The sequence below is a fragment of the Carassius auratus genome, chromosome 8 (assembly GCF_003368295.1).
Source record: "Carassius auratus strain Wakin chromosome 8, ASM336829v1, whole genome shotgun sequence".
NCBI classification, from domain to species: domain Eukaryota; kingdom Metazoa; phylum Chordata; class Actinopteri; order Cypriniformes; family Cyprinidae; genus Carassius; species Carassius auratus.
The window spans coordinates 16126534-16141780 of record NC_039250.1 but is presented as its reverse complement, the minus strand read 5'-3'; the positions used below and the strand labels follow the sequence as shown (position 1 = coordinate 16141780).

At 37.4% G+C, this 15247-nt stretch overlaps 1 protein-coding gene across 1 annotated transcript in view; it reads left to right on the top strand.

Moving 5' to 3' along the window:
• Window positions 1-15247, top strand: part of gfpt1 (glutamine--fructose-6-phosphate transaminase 1) — a 39786-nt gene that overhangs the window by 5618 nt on the left and 18921 nt on the right. The window contains exons 3-13 of the mRNA XM_026269907.1: window positions 182-307; window positions 416-474; window positions 559-693; window positions 777-838; window positions 2860-2939; window positions 3398-3506; window positions 3670-3833; window positions 7389-7484; window positions 9422-9519; window positions 12271-12391; window positions 12474-12631. Coding sequence (XP_026125692.1) covers window positions 182-307; window positions 416-474; window positions 559-693; window positions 777-838; window positions 2860-2939; window positions 3398-3506; window positions 3670-3833; window positions 7389-7484; window positions 9422-9519; window positions 12271-12391; window positions 12474-12631 — 1208 coding nt within the window. The remainder of the gene's footprint in view (window positions 1-181; window positions 308-415; window positions 475-558; window positions 694-776; window positions 839-2859; window positions 2940-3397; window positions 3507-3669; window positions 3834-7388; window positions 7485-9421; window positions 9520-12270; window positions 12392-12473; window positions 12632-15247) is intronic.

Here is a 15247-nt window from a genome sequence, read left to right as displayed (position 1 = left end):
CTATTCATTTGAAATGTGGTACTAACATTACAATCTAATCACACTTTATTTGAATTCTCGCTATTAACAAAACATTAACACTTCTTCCTCAATAAATTTGCTGCTTTAGTAGTTATTAAGTTTAGGTATTGGAAAGGATTAGCAATGTCGAAATATGTGAAGTGTTTCATCTGTTCTTCAGGGCAGCAGGATGTGGATCTTGATGTGGAGTTTGATGTGCACCTGGGAATCGCTCACACTCGATGGGCCACTCATGGCGTCCCCAGCCCGGTCAACAGCCACCCGCAAAGATCTGACAAGGACAACGGTCTGGAAGCAACAACCTGCTTTTCATTACGCATATTTACTTTCACAGACTTTCCTGTCTGTAAAAAGCATGTTCTGATTTTGTAGTAATTACTTTATTTCCTTGCAGAGTTTATTGTCATCCATAATGGAATCATCACCAACTACAAAGACCTGAAGAAGTTTCTGGCGAGTGAAACATCATCTCTCCATGCATTTATCCAACCGGCACGTGTGTTTATATTTTGACCGTTTATGTTTGTATGTGTGCAGGAGAGTAAAGGCTATGAGTTTGAGTCGGAGACGGACACAGAGACCATCGCTAAGCTGGTGAAGTACATATATGATAACCGGGAGAGCGATGACATCACCTTCGCCACCCTCGTGGAGCAAGTCACACAGCAACTAGTAAACACCTTTTCTGTCGACACACTAATGGTCAGGAATAATGAATGTAAATGATGTGGTAATACACATCTTCTCTACTTTAGGAAGGAGCTTTTGCCCTGGTCCTCAAAAGTGTGCACTATCCGGGAGAGGCAGTGGGTAGCAGGTAACTTCAACCTTAAATAGTCAACATTAACATGTGCTCGATTAAATGCATTTAATGCATTCATTCAGTTCAGCTGTTTGAGTCTGTTAGAGCTTCCACTATCAGGAGAAAGGAGGACGTTTAAGTCACTCTCTATGGACAGTTCTACATCAAACCAGAAGGGGGCGTTTAACAAAAGCCAAATCATTTGAGGTCATTGTACGGTCGGATTTAGCTGACACTTGTTCCATTTGTTAAAGGGGGGGTGAAATGCTCGTTTTCACTCAATATCCTGTTAATCTTGAGTACCAATAGAGTAGTACTATATCCTTCATAACTCCAAAAAGTCTTTAGTTTTATTATATTCATAAGAGAAAGATAGTCTGTACCGATATTTCCCGGAAAAACACGAGTGGCTGGAGGCATGACGTGTGGGCGGAGCTAAAGAATCACGAGCGCCAGTAGGCTTTTGGGTTGAGCGCGTCTGGAAGCTGTGACACCGTTAGGACAAAACCAACCAAAACAAACCATGGGTAACAGTCAGATTCAGCGTATATTTATGATCCAGAATCAGATCCAGAGGCTGAAATTGATCAAGAGCAGCATCAGCAATCAGTCTCTATGTGGTATGTACTGAAACTGTACATGTGGAAAGTGCAGTTTGATGACAACATCGCATGTTGTTTACTTGATGTGCTTACGCGCGGATAGCTAAGTTAACAACACAGAGATATTTGAAGCAGTTTTACTCACTGCATGCGGATCCAACACACGATCGTGACCCTTTTTCATTGGGACTGCATTATCCTTAAGAAATAAACTATGTGCAAAGCCGGCGTCAAACTGGGCCTTGTTTGTAAAACAAGCATCTTCGAAATGCAGGGGAACAAACACAAACACTTGCACAACTCCGTTGATGCTCTGTAAAAATAAACTCCATCCACTGGTCCCTTAATGCTGTTTCTCTTTTGGTAATCTGTGCAGGGTTGTCTTGCCCTGACAACCAAAAACACACTTCTTTTGTGACATTTCGCGACGCTCTCGCTCTGATCAGTGAAGTCTGAAAAACTCCTTCAAATGTACAACTTAATTTTTGAAACTTTGTCCATGTTTAGCATGGGAATCCAACTCTTTAACAGTGTAAAAAACTCAGTATGCATGAAATAGCATTTCACCCCCCCTTTAACATTAGTAAACTACAGTATAAAACATGAACTAAAAATGGAGATTCATTCTAAAGCTGTTAACAATAATAATGAATAAATACTGTAAAAATAAATAAAAAACACATACGGCTGATTGTTAGTTACTGTGCATTTTAATAATGTCAACTAATAGTATGTGTTACCTAAATTTCTTATCAAAACACAGCAAGTAATATTCTTTACATGTAAATGTGAAGTTCCTCAATGCCTGTTGAGGGTTAATCTTTTTATTTTTTTTACCCAGATGTTTTGTTGCATTTCTTAGTATCTGTTTTTTGCACAAATTAGGTCATATTAACTAATAATTGCCATGTTTATTTATACACCATTTATATATATATATATATATATATATATATATATATATATATATATATATATATATATATATACACACATTTTTTTTTTTTTAATCCTATTGTAATTTTAATGCATTTAAAGTATTCTAAACGTGCGACCATTTGCCCAAGGTTAGTCATTTGCATATCACACCCAAACTATTTCCATTTAAACATGCAACCCTTCTTCAATCTCAGCAAACATAAAACGCACTTATTGCCCTCTGGCCTGAGAGAACAATGCTAAGTGTGCCATCATTGAATCTTGTTTAAACACATTTAACAGCTTGTAAATAGACTTTACAGGTGCTTGTTGTCTGTAGCTCTCTTTAGCCAGCTGTCTCTTTTACATATGCTCTGAACGTATGCTAAATAAGAAAATAACAGGGTTTCAGTTCACTGTATTTTAATCATTGGACAGCCCTATTAACAGTCTATATTACAGTACAACTAAAATTATTAACATCTCATTAACATGCATTTCTTTGCATCCATCCAGGAGAGGAGGTCCATTACTGATTGGAGTTAGAAGTGACCACAAGCTTTCCACAGATCACATCCCCATCCTGTATCGCTCCTGTGAGTTCACACACACACACACACACACACACACACACACACACACACACACACACACTGATCTCCCACTGCATGAAGAACTGAACTGGGGCATATCCTGTAAAATGCTCCGACAGGTTCAAAACTGTCCTGCAACATGCCTCAATTCCATTGGCCCATAACTACATCTGTTTAATAAGTAGGCAGAAGCCTGGACATAAAAGTAGAAACTGATAGCCAATTAATAAGTATTCATATAGCGGCAAAAACAAGACATGCACAATATCCAGTTTCATGTCATTTACTCACAGGCTGCTTCTGTGTCATCAAATGATCCTCAAATTGCTATGCGACAGCGTTTACTTACGTCACAAATATCATTCTTGCATCTATTCTCTCTTTAGAGTTAGCAATATATACCAATAAATACTGAAAGGCGTATAAAATGATTCATAATTTTCTTTGTGTCTTTGATATAGCTGGTAAAGATAAAAAGAGCAGCAATACTCTGCCCAGGATGGATGAGGACACGTGTCTGTTTCCTGTGGACGAGAAAGCCGTGGAATACTACTTTGCATCTGATGCCAGGTACATGTATTTCTGTTCTGCCTCATCCATTCACTTCCGTCATTGGTTTTCTTTTTATAATGTGCAGAGAGAATTTGTTTGCACTTGTGTTACAAGCCCAAGGCGTAAAACCCAAAAAGAAAGAGTGGATTTAAACAGAATAGGCATTTCAATGTCACTGCAGTGCTGTCATCGAGCACACCAATCGAGTCATCTTCCTGGAGGATGATGATATTGCAGCAGTGCGTGACGGGCGTCTCTCCATCCATCGCATCAAGCGCACCGCAGGAGATCACCCGGCCCGTGCCATCCAGACCCTGCAGATGGAGCTGCAGCAGATCATGAAGGGTAAGGACAGATGCATAATCATACACAAAAATAGCATATTGAAATCGCCAGTGGCAACCTTATTGACTGGCTTCTGCACATTCACGGGTTTTTATCAGTGTGCTGGACACAAAGTTTCAAGGAAGAAACTTTCAGAGGAACCACTAGTCCTTAGAGAAAACATTGTTAGCAAGGTTTATGTCACTTCTCAGGAAAATTTTGATAGTTTGAAACGGCTACAACTGATCTACAAATAGCAAGAGTGCATACTGTGTAGCCTATTAATTTTAGTTTTTAACTATAAATTAAATGCATCTATTTAATAATTCATTCTCTCTCTCTCTTCCTTCGGCTTGCTCCCTTTTATCAGGGGTTGCCACAATAGAGTGATCCGCACCCATTTAATATTGCATTAATATATTAATAAATTATGTCCGCTATTCTAATGCATCATTTTATTAATGTACTTTATGGCCACTGCTCTGATGATTACTGACTGCATTTGTCCTGGTTCTATTGAAACTTAAGCAACATTCAATAAGATAAATGAAATTATTAATGATAAATTATATATTAATCCTTTACATTCGCCGTAAAATAAAAAAAGGACTGTTGTAGGTCACTTTAAATATCACTTAGTCAATCTCTTTGACTAAGATCAGACCAATTTCACACCAAGAATGATAACTATAGCAATAACTTTATTAGTGTCCATATCAATGGTTGATAACATTCTGTTTATTGCCACTTTAAATGCTCAAACGTGTTAAAATTTGGAGGATTCAGATTGCCTGTCAATGTTTTTGCTTTCATCAGCTGGAAATGTTAGTTAACAAATGCATGGCTTTATAGAAACAATATAAATAGCATTTTACAATAGTCAACAATGTGGCTATATGAGAATAACCAGAAACTGACGCAAAAATAGAAGAACAATTGCCCACACAATCTATTTATGCTTCATGCTAATTAAGTGTGGCATGTTTTGGTGATCATAATTTCACTGTGACGTCTGAGGTACTCTTTTGACGTCATTAGGTACGTTTACTTTTTGCTTCCATCAGAATGAATTCATTTTGATTGACATATCCGAATATAGTGTAAAGTAACGCTAAATGAACGTTAAATAAGTAACGCTAAATGAAGGCTAAATAAAGTGATCAGGTTGATATGCTTGTACATAGGACTAGAAGCACAATCAGAATTAAAAAGTCACATTACGATCGGATTAGTAGGGTCCATGTAAACACAGCTATTGAGAGCTGTTTGCTTGGAAATCGACGAGCCTGTTAGACATGATTACATTCGGCTTACGAAACTGTCATTGGGGAAATATGAAGATGATTGGATATAAACCAACCACACCCAGTATGACCCACATTAAGATTGTGAGGTTATAACGAGTTCTCAGGGTGTTTACGGACAATCTTGTCAATGCAACTCTCCAATATAAACCATTAAGAGAGAAATGACTGGGATACACCAAACAGAGAATCAAAGATGTCAGCTGTAACAATAACACACCCAATGTATGCGATTAAACGCTGATTTGTGCCGTGGCTTCAGGAAAAACACCAGTTTTAGGACCAATGTCACATTTTTCTGTCACTAACAATCCAGACAGATCGAATAGCTATAATGACTTCCCATTGCCAGAATCAGACATTTCCCTTTTTATGGACTAATCCACAAATTATTGCACATAATTTGGTAACACTTTGTTTTTAGCACTAATTCTTACTACTAACAAGTTGCTTATTAGCATGCATATTACTAGTTAATTAGCTGTTTATTAATACTTATAAAGCGCACATTTGTTCCTTATTCTGCAAGACTGTATTCTAGATCCCTTGATCCTAAACTTAACAGCTACCTTACTAATTATCAATAAGCAGCAAATTGTGAGTTTGAGACAAAAGTTATAGTTAATAGTTAGTCAATAGTGACAATTCCTCCCCAAACTAAGTGTGACATGGAATTTTAGTTAGTCTTTGCTGTTTTGAGGGAGTTTTAGTGCCTTCTCAAAGATGATAACTTTTCTGTGGTAGAGAAACTGTAGGAGGTGCTTTATTTCATTCTGCATCATTTTTAAAGGGACACTCCACCACAAAATGAACATTTTTGTCGTTAATCAATTACCTCCATGTTGTTCCAACCCCGTAAAAGCATTGCGAATAGCATAGTACCATTTTGGAGAATATCTGCTGAACCTCGTATCACAGCTAACACCGAATAGCGTACGCAGTTTGTGTCCAGCAGATATTCTCTAAAATGGCAATTCGGTGATGCAGAGGGACACCGAGGAAACAAACACATCTCTTCGCTTCATAACGTTACGGTTGAACCACTGATGGCAGACGGACTATTCTGACCATGTCTTTCATGCTTTTCTTGACCTTGACAGTGTAACTTATTTGGCAGTCAATGGGACAGTCACAAGCCTCTTGGTTTTCATCCAAAATATCTTAAATTGTGTTCCAAAGACGAACAAAGCTTTTACGAGTTTGGAACGACATGAGGGTACGTGATTAATGACAACATTTTCATTTTGAGGTGAAATAACCCATGAAATGAAATGTTGCACATTTTTGAAGAGGCCTTCATCTCTTTGCATTTCTATCATTTGCATTGCATTCGAGCGTTGTGAATGCAGCTTTCCAGTTCTGCGTGCAATACGTATCATTAACTCCGTAAACGAACTGTGGTTATGCATCTGGGACTGAGACCACCATAGCACTCCCCACTACTGTTGAGTTTGAGAAGCTGACATGTATAAGAGAGCAAATGTGTGCTTGGTTTCCAGCCACCAGAGAGCAGTACATCGCTTCAGATGTGTACTGCTTTGTTTCTCCTCCTTTTTTGCTCCTCCTCCATCTCTCCATCCACTCCTTCCCTCATTTCTCCTCCCCTCCCCACATTTCATCTGACCTATTGTGAAAAAAATAAAAGATACAATTCTCATGGCCTAATTTCTGGGTATGGCATTTTTGCATTCCTGCTGTGTATCTCAATAATTTTGTGAGAAAAGAATTAAACAAGAATTTCCAATCGAGCAGAAAATTAAGGGTTTTGGTTTTTGCTTGGTGTCAGTGGCTGAAATCTCTTGATCCCATCAGACTGTTTGTAATCAGCTATTTATGATAAGGATTTTTGGTTGCACTTTATTTTACAGTACGTGTACTAACATGTACTTATAGTGTACTTACAGTGTATTTATCTAAGAAAGTTCTGGTAACACAAGGTAACTACATGGGGTAGAGGTAGGTTTAGGGGTAGGTTCAGGGTTAGTACCTAGTTATTACATAGTTATTGTAATTACTATAATAAGTACATAGTATTTACATGAGGAACAGGACTGTAAAATAAAGTGCTACCGGATTTTTCAGTCATGTCTTAGGACCCCTCCCAGATGCCCTTGAAGACGAGAGCAGAAATTGTCCAGATGACATTTGCTCAAAAATATGACCCAATAATTCACAGTACAACTGAATGCAGTGATTTTGTGACGCTTATCACCTGAAAGCTCCTTTTTGCTGCAATGAGACTAACTTGACTCTATTTCTTCTTTAAATACAGGAAACTTCAGTTCTTTCATGCAGAAAGAGATCTTCGAGCAGCCAGAGTCTGTGGTCAACACCATGCGAGGAAGAGTTAACTTTGAGAACAACACAGGTGAGGCCAGCTCAGATCAGCGACCAGACACAAGTAAAGCTTCTAGGGAATTCATAGTTCTTGTGAATTTAGATGTATTGCTACGATAGTCCGATAAAAGGCTATTTAACGGGAACAATGCGTGTCGATATAAACATTTAGCAGATGACTCTTTACACTTACTGGATGTGTTGACTTTAGTTGAACTGAATTGTCAGTCAACTGCATCATTGTCAATAAAACAGGACTTGAGAAATGAGTCAGATTTCAGGGGAATGGCAAGTAGCACGTTTCTGCCTAATCTACTTCTTTTAAAAGTTTATATTGGAACTAAGAATGTCAGTTTTCCATAATTTCCATGATCGTTTGTCGTTTAAATGAACAATAATTTAATTGATTAATCGTTAACCTTAATGCTGCAAAATGCATCTATTGCAGCAGCACGCTGTCCTTTTGTATGACACAATGCTAAACACACGCAAAACAAAAAACATTTTCTCACCTGAATTAAAGGGGGTTTAGTTTGAATAAAATGCTAGTAGCAGGATTATAAAATGAATAGATGTGATTCTGTTCATTTGATAAAATTAAGAGAGCGTGCCGTCCGTTTGAGATCATATTACTATGGCCTTGTTTACACTGCAGGTCTTGATGCCCAATTCTGATTTGTTGCCTATATCCCTTTTTTTTTCTTTTTTTGCTATCATCTTACACGTTTTTTTTCAATTGTGACCCATATCCGATTCATGTGTTTACACTTGCCATACCATCTGAAATATTGTCATTTACCGCCTCCCCATGTGCTTCCTCATGACAATAATGTGAATTGTGCTGACAAAACAAGTCACAATGAGCAATTAAAAGAAATAATAATAATAGATAAAAATGGTGGGGGTGAGGGGGGGATGAAATTCTCCATTAAAAGACCTTCAAAATGATTTATGATGTTTTGGAATTCGACACAAAAATTACTAATTAAAAAATTAATTAGTGACCCATTTGAAGTCTATAGTGAAGTCCTCTTATCTTTTCTTATTATTAATTACTATATTAATAATCACAATACAGCTATAGTTATTATTTTATCTTTGCTATTATAAATAAGAACAGATGCTAAAAATTAAAAAAACGGTAGAACAAATAGCATAGAAAAAAAAACAATTCATTACTTTTATAATTTTATCTCTAAAGCATTCATGTCCGAAAAACAATCATAAATTGATTTAGCTGTTCAATGAAGTGCAGCGAGCGATTCCCTCTTTTCTTTTATTGTTAGATTAACACTATGATAATGATACAGACGTCCTATACTGTAATGCATGGATCTAATATAATGTTACACCTCAGATGTTTTCCCCAACAGTTCCCTAAGCGCTCACTTAAGACAGAGCATATTGTGTCTGAAATACTGTAATTCTGTATATGTGTGTATTTATTGGGATCGCGCGCTGTATGCACGCACTTCGGATGACAGTCAGTGCGACAAGCGAGCGGAGAAAAAGTAATCCTCTGAGAAAATGTTTTTCAGTCATCTCTAATTACACAGTGTCTACACCACACGCGAATGATGACGTGTGGCACCGAGCTGCATCAGCTAAAGTCTGTCTAATTTTGTGTCAGCATATCATAAACCAAACGCAATAGCAGTTTACTGTCAGGGATTTGTGCTGTCATGCCACGCCGCATCCAGTGTAGACAGCATCAATGATTAAACTGAGTTCTATTGACTGATCTATATATAATGAATCTCTATTATAGATCAGTGGTTCTATAGTATTTCGCATGCAGTGTAGACACAGTGTTAGGAATTGTTAGTTGTTTTGGTTAATTGTTAATTGATCATTGCTTAATTGTTGAAGTGAAACAGAAGACAAAGAAGTTACTGGGAATAGCTGATTTTTACAGGATTCTTTTTTACTTTTATACCAGCTTTTCATAATTTATGTGTGTGTTTGCAGTGATCTTGGGAGGGTTGAAAGACCACATTAAAGAGATCCAGAGATGTCGGCGGCTCATCATGATCGCCTGTGGGACCAGTTACCATGCTGGAGTTGCAGTATGTACATCATTAAACACACACACACACAGAGGTCCAAGTTTCAATAAATGAAAACAAATATTCTCAGTGTGTTGTGGTCTGTCTGTGTTGAATCTTCACTCATTTCTCACTTAAAATAATTTCTGAATAGAGAAATGCAATAGACTAGATATCTTATTTATCATCCGTCATATGACAGAAAACATTTTGAAGTCTGATTACATTGGAGACCTGGAATCCAAGGTGTAAATGCAGTCCAGCTGAAGATGGTTTGGATATGAAACATGTTATTGTAATTTGTAAAGGGGGCAGAGATGTATAAAGTACTAGAGACCCATACTTGAGTAAAAGTACAAGTGCTCTATCAAAAAAGTGACTTGAGTAGAAGTTGAAGTGCTCTTTAAGCACCACACTTAAGTAGAAGTACTAAAGTATTCAACATTTTTTGTACTTAAGTATTGCAAGTAGTCTATTTTAAAATTTACTACTCAAGTACTGAAAGTAAAAGTAGAAGTATTGTGTTACGTAGCTATTAAAGAAAGTAGTCAAAAGTTTGAACATATTGTTTTTACCATTTCAAATGATTAACCTAAAGGACAATCACAATTCCTTTGACTGTAACTTCTTGTAAACAAAAAACGGTTACTAGGGTAAGTTAGCCCAATTTGCAAAATTATGTCATTAATAACTTACTCTCAAGTTGTTTCAAACCCCTAAGACATCAGAGGGTCATTTAGAATTTTTTGAAGCATCGAAAATACATTTTGGTCCAAAAATAGCAAAAACTACGACTTTATTCAGCATTGTCTTCTCTTCCGTGTCTGTTGTAAGACAGTTAAAAACAAAGCAGTTTGTGATATCCGCTTCGCAAACGAATCGTTCGATGTAACCGGATATTTTTGAAACAGTTCACCAAATCGAACTGAATCGTTTTAAACGGTTCGCGTCTCCAATACGCATTAATCCACAGATGAATTAAGCTGTTAACTTGTTTAATGTGTCTGACACTCCCTCTGAGTTAAAACAAACCAATATCCCGGAGTAATTCATTTACTCAAACAGTTCACTGACTGAACTGATGTGAAGAGAGAACTGAAGATGAACACCGAGCCGAGCCAGATAATGACTCGTTTACGAGTCAAGAAGCGTTTCTGTCAGACGCGTCCGATTCGTGAACCGAGGAGCTGATGATACTGCGCATGTGTGATTTAGTGTGAAGCAAACCGACACACAGAGCGTCTGAAACTAACTGATTCTTTTGGTGATTGATTCTGAACTAATTCTGTGTTAATGTTATGAGCCAATGTGCAGTCAATGCCAATGACGCCATTGCGTCGAGCGCAAAAGAATCGGTGAACTGTTTTCTTCAACTGGTTTATTGAATCGAACTGTCAGAAAGAACTAACGTTACTGGTCATCCGAGAACCGATGCAACCGGTTCTTGACTCGTGAACGAGTCATTATCTGGCTCGGCTCGGTGTTCATTTCTCTCTTCACAGCAGTTCAGTCAGCACGCGCAGTATTTGTAATGGAATAATTCGTAACATTTTTATAATTGTAACGAGTAACGATGCAGCACATAAAAAAAAATATCGGAGTAAAAGTATTAAACTCAGCGAAAATATTTACTGAAGTAAAAGTGGAAGTAGGAGAAAAAAATAATACTCTAGTAAAGTACAGATACCGTCTTTTAGTACTTAAGTACAGTAGCGAAGTAGTTCTACTTCGTTATTATACATCTCTGAAAGGGGGTCACAGAAGACTTGTACAAGTTTAAATCCAGCCTTTAAAGGGGTCATATAAGGAAAAATAAAATATCCTCTGAAAATATCTGTAAAAAAAAAAAAAAAATAAAACCAAACGGCAAAAACAATGTAATGTTAAGTAAATAGTAAGCTATTGAAAAATGAAGAAGCACAGACTCCTTTATAAAGTGGGAATTTACATAATGTTAAAGCTACAGCTATATGTATATATATGCATATGTGTGTGTATTAAAATTTTGGGGTCACACTTTTATTTTAAGGTACAATTCTCAATACTAACAAACTATTAACTATGACCTTTGCCTTAAACTCATGATTTACTGCTTATTAATAGTTTGTAAGGTAGTTAAGGTATTGGGTTGGATTAGCGATGCAGAATATGTGCTTTTATAAGCATTAATAAACAGCCAATATGTTAATAATAGGCATGCTCATAAGCAACTAGTTAATAGTGAGAATTGGTCCCTAAACTAAAATGTAACCCACTTTAGTATAGGTACCAATTCTCACTATAAGCATATAGCTTATTAATGTGTAGTTAATAGTTTGTTAATGGCGAGAATTGGACTTAAAAATCAAGTGACCAAAATGTCCTGTTTTGTTCTAAAGGTATATTTGTGGGTGAAATCCAGTGAATTTAATATGAATCCACACAGTCTGGACTTTTGTGACTTCCCAATGCAGATTTTTGTTAGGGTTTAAGTTGATTGCACAGACCTGCCATTTTTACCAGTAGAAAGCTTAATTGCTTGAAAGTGACTTTATAAAGCACTACACTGTTGGCAGTAATCAATGAACCAATTTTCCTGATATTTTGCTTAAATGACTGGAAAGAATTAACAATTATCATGAAAAAACACAAACACACTGCAAAAAAAGCCTTGACTAACAGTTATAAGTTGACTTTAGTGTAAAATAAATGCCTTTTTTCTGTTTATCATTTTATTGCATCACGTCTGATTACAATAATAACTGGTTCATGCTGGTTCTGTTTCTGGCTTAGACTCGTCAGGTACTGGAAGAACTGACTGAACTTCCTGTCATGGTGGAGTTGGCTAGTGATTTCCTGGATCGAAACACGCCTGTCTTCCGAGATGATGTGTGCTTTTTCATCAGCCAGTCAGGTGGGCTTGCGTGCCTGTGTGTTTGTTATGAATTATGGTTTTGAGGTAGGACAGTCATCTGAACTGTGATGTGTGTGTTTAGGAGAGACGGCAGACAGCCTGTTGGCTCTGCGCTACTGTAAGGAGCGAGGTGCCCTAACCGTGGGCATCACCAACACTGTGGGCAGCTCTGTCTCAAGAGAAACGGACTGTGGTGTTCACATCAATGCCGGCCCAGAGATTGGTGTGGCTAGCACCAAGGTGGGTTTCTTCTCTTTTTTTTTTTTTATCAAGTAATTTTTTTGCTGAAGTAGGGGGAGTAAATGGTGTTAATGATGGTGATGCTCAAGCAGCCCACAGTGACTATTGTTATTTTACGATGAATGCCTCCTCTATTCGTATGTTTCTGAAAACAAACACTCTTTTGGTTACAAAAATGTTTTTTTGAAAACAGCGTTGAAGTGTTCCCTATGTAGTATGTAGGGTTAAAACTGTTAACATATGTACAGTTGACACTTGAATTTGGGAAGTTCAAACCCTAATTGGTTGTCAGGCCCCCCTGCAATTCCCCTTGTAATTCACACCATTCTCCAACCCATTTCCACCAATTTGCATTCAATGCACAGTACAACAAATTCTTTTCACCAATTACTGTGTATTACCAAGTGAATGGACCATATGGAAGCCCTCATTATGTGCTAGAAATTGGCCTATAACCTGTGGCTATCCCATATCAAAAAGTATCCATCAATTTACCTACTTAGAAACATATTCAATATGCTTCAGTAGTACGAGATGAACTAGACATAGGTGATTGGTTATCCTTTTTACTACGGAGTAAAAAATAGCCTAAGATGATGACATGGAATTAAATAAATATATACTACTACTACCACTCTTTTAAAAAAGGTGCATTCAGTAGTTTGGTGCTAATTTAAAACTCTTTGCATATAAAAGGGGTCATATGTGCATATTTTTACATGCCCCTCTAAAACGGCTCGTTCAAAAATGCCCTCTACATGTCTACGTCGCTGTGTGGAAATATTTGTGTAATGCTGTCCAAATGTTCACGCAAAGAAAGGAGTGGTTTCAGTTAGTGTTGAAGCAGTCATGTCCGAGAGATGCTGTGTGTATCTAGGAGAAAGAAAAAGCACTTTATTTGGCCTTACGAAAGTAGATGCATTTAGGATTATTTAAGATTATTTACAAGTTACAACAGAACAGCAACACATTTTATGGACGACCGTTTCGTGAACCTAGGAGAGGATGAAATTCTGACTTTGCTACGACAATCTGACACTTCTGAATCAGCTGCTCCAAGTATGTTTTGTTACTAGTTTAAGTATTTGCTGTTGACTGTTCAAATGCCGAGTTTTGCGACAGACATTGATCCAAAACTTTTAAAGACAAGTAATTTCCTTGCAATTAAAAGTGTTATATAGCACACTGAATCATACTTTGACATAATGCTGGCTGCAGTGTAACCACTTGGGAGAGAACTGCCAGGTGACTTATTTCTTAGCACAAAAATGATTGTTTTAAGTGTGTTAATATAGCAGTAGTAGCACCGGCATTCAAAAACAATGGACTTGTGACAAGTAGGGCTGGGTAAAAAAAAATAGATTATTATTATTTATTTTATTTTTTTTAAATGACGTCATTTAGATTTTGACTCTCTAAAGCCATGAATCGATCTTTTCCGGTATTTATTTCAGCACAGATTTAAAACAAGATCTAATTAACATAATCTTATCATTACAAATCTACAGAAGCATTTGATATCACGCGAAGGCTCCATGATTTCTGCAATCAGTAAATTAATGGCAGATGGCGCAGTGAACCGTTTTGTTTACTAACGTAACTTACACACATACTAAAGCATGGACAACGGTTGTGGTGTTTTCAGCTTCTGCTGTCTCACTATGATGATATGAACACACGGATATCATCTCCAGCTGTTATTTGAGAAAACTACGGTTATATCACATACACAGCAGCTGCAAGTTCCTCACGACAATTCGTCAAAATAAAAGTACCGTTATACTTTAACGTTTACTATTTAGCAGTCTTAAGACTTAATGCTACTACTGCTAATGCAATATAGGGGAAGTCGTGGCCTAGTGGTTAGAGAGTTTGACTCCTAACCCTAGGGTTGTGGTTTGAATCTCGGGCCTGCAATACCACGACTGAGGTGCCCTTGAGCAAGACATCGAACCCTCAACTGCTCCCCAGGCGCCGCAGCATAAATGGCTGCTCCAGGTGTGTGTTCACAGTGTGTGTGTGTGTGTTCACTGCTCTGTGTGTGTGCACTTCGGATGGGTTAAATGCAGAGCACGAATTCTGAGTATTGGTCACCATCTTGGCTGAATGTTACATCACCTATTGATAAATCTTTATTTTTTAAGGAATAATCACATTTGTTTTCTTTTTTAATTTTACCAGTAAACCTAAGGTTTCATTTAGTGTTGAGTGAATTTTTGCTAGAAAAAGAGCTGGAAGAAGTAGCATGCAAGTGTCTTAGAGCCGGCAAAAGCTATGAAAAGAGTAAAGCACTTTATCTCATGGAGTATAACGTAGCCTCCAGAAGTGACATGCATGCTTGTCACCACTAGAATTACCTACTGTAGCCAAAGAAAAATAAACTCGTTTAACCTGTCCCATGGCCCATATTTACAAAATAGAGACTTCTGGGAATCCATACTCTGGTCTCAAGAGACCAAGTCAATCATTTTGGATCCAAAAGCATCCAACATGTCCTGGTGTTGCTAAAGGAGTACAGTGAGAAGTGCTTGGTACCCACAGGGACGTTCAGTGGTAGTAAAGCTTTTATACAGGGATGAATGAGTGCTGAAGGTGTGAGGGAGTTGTGCTTTATCA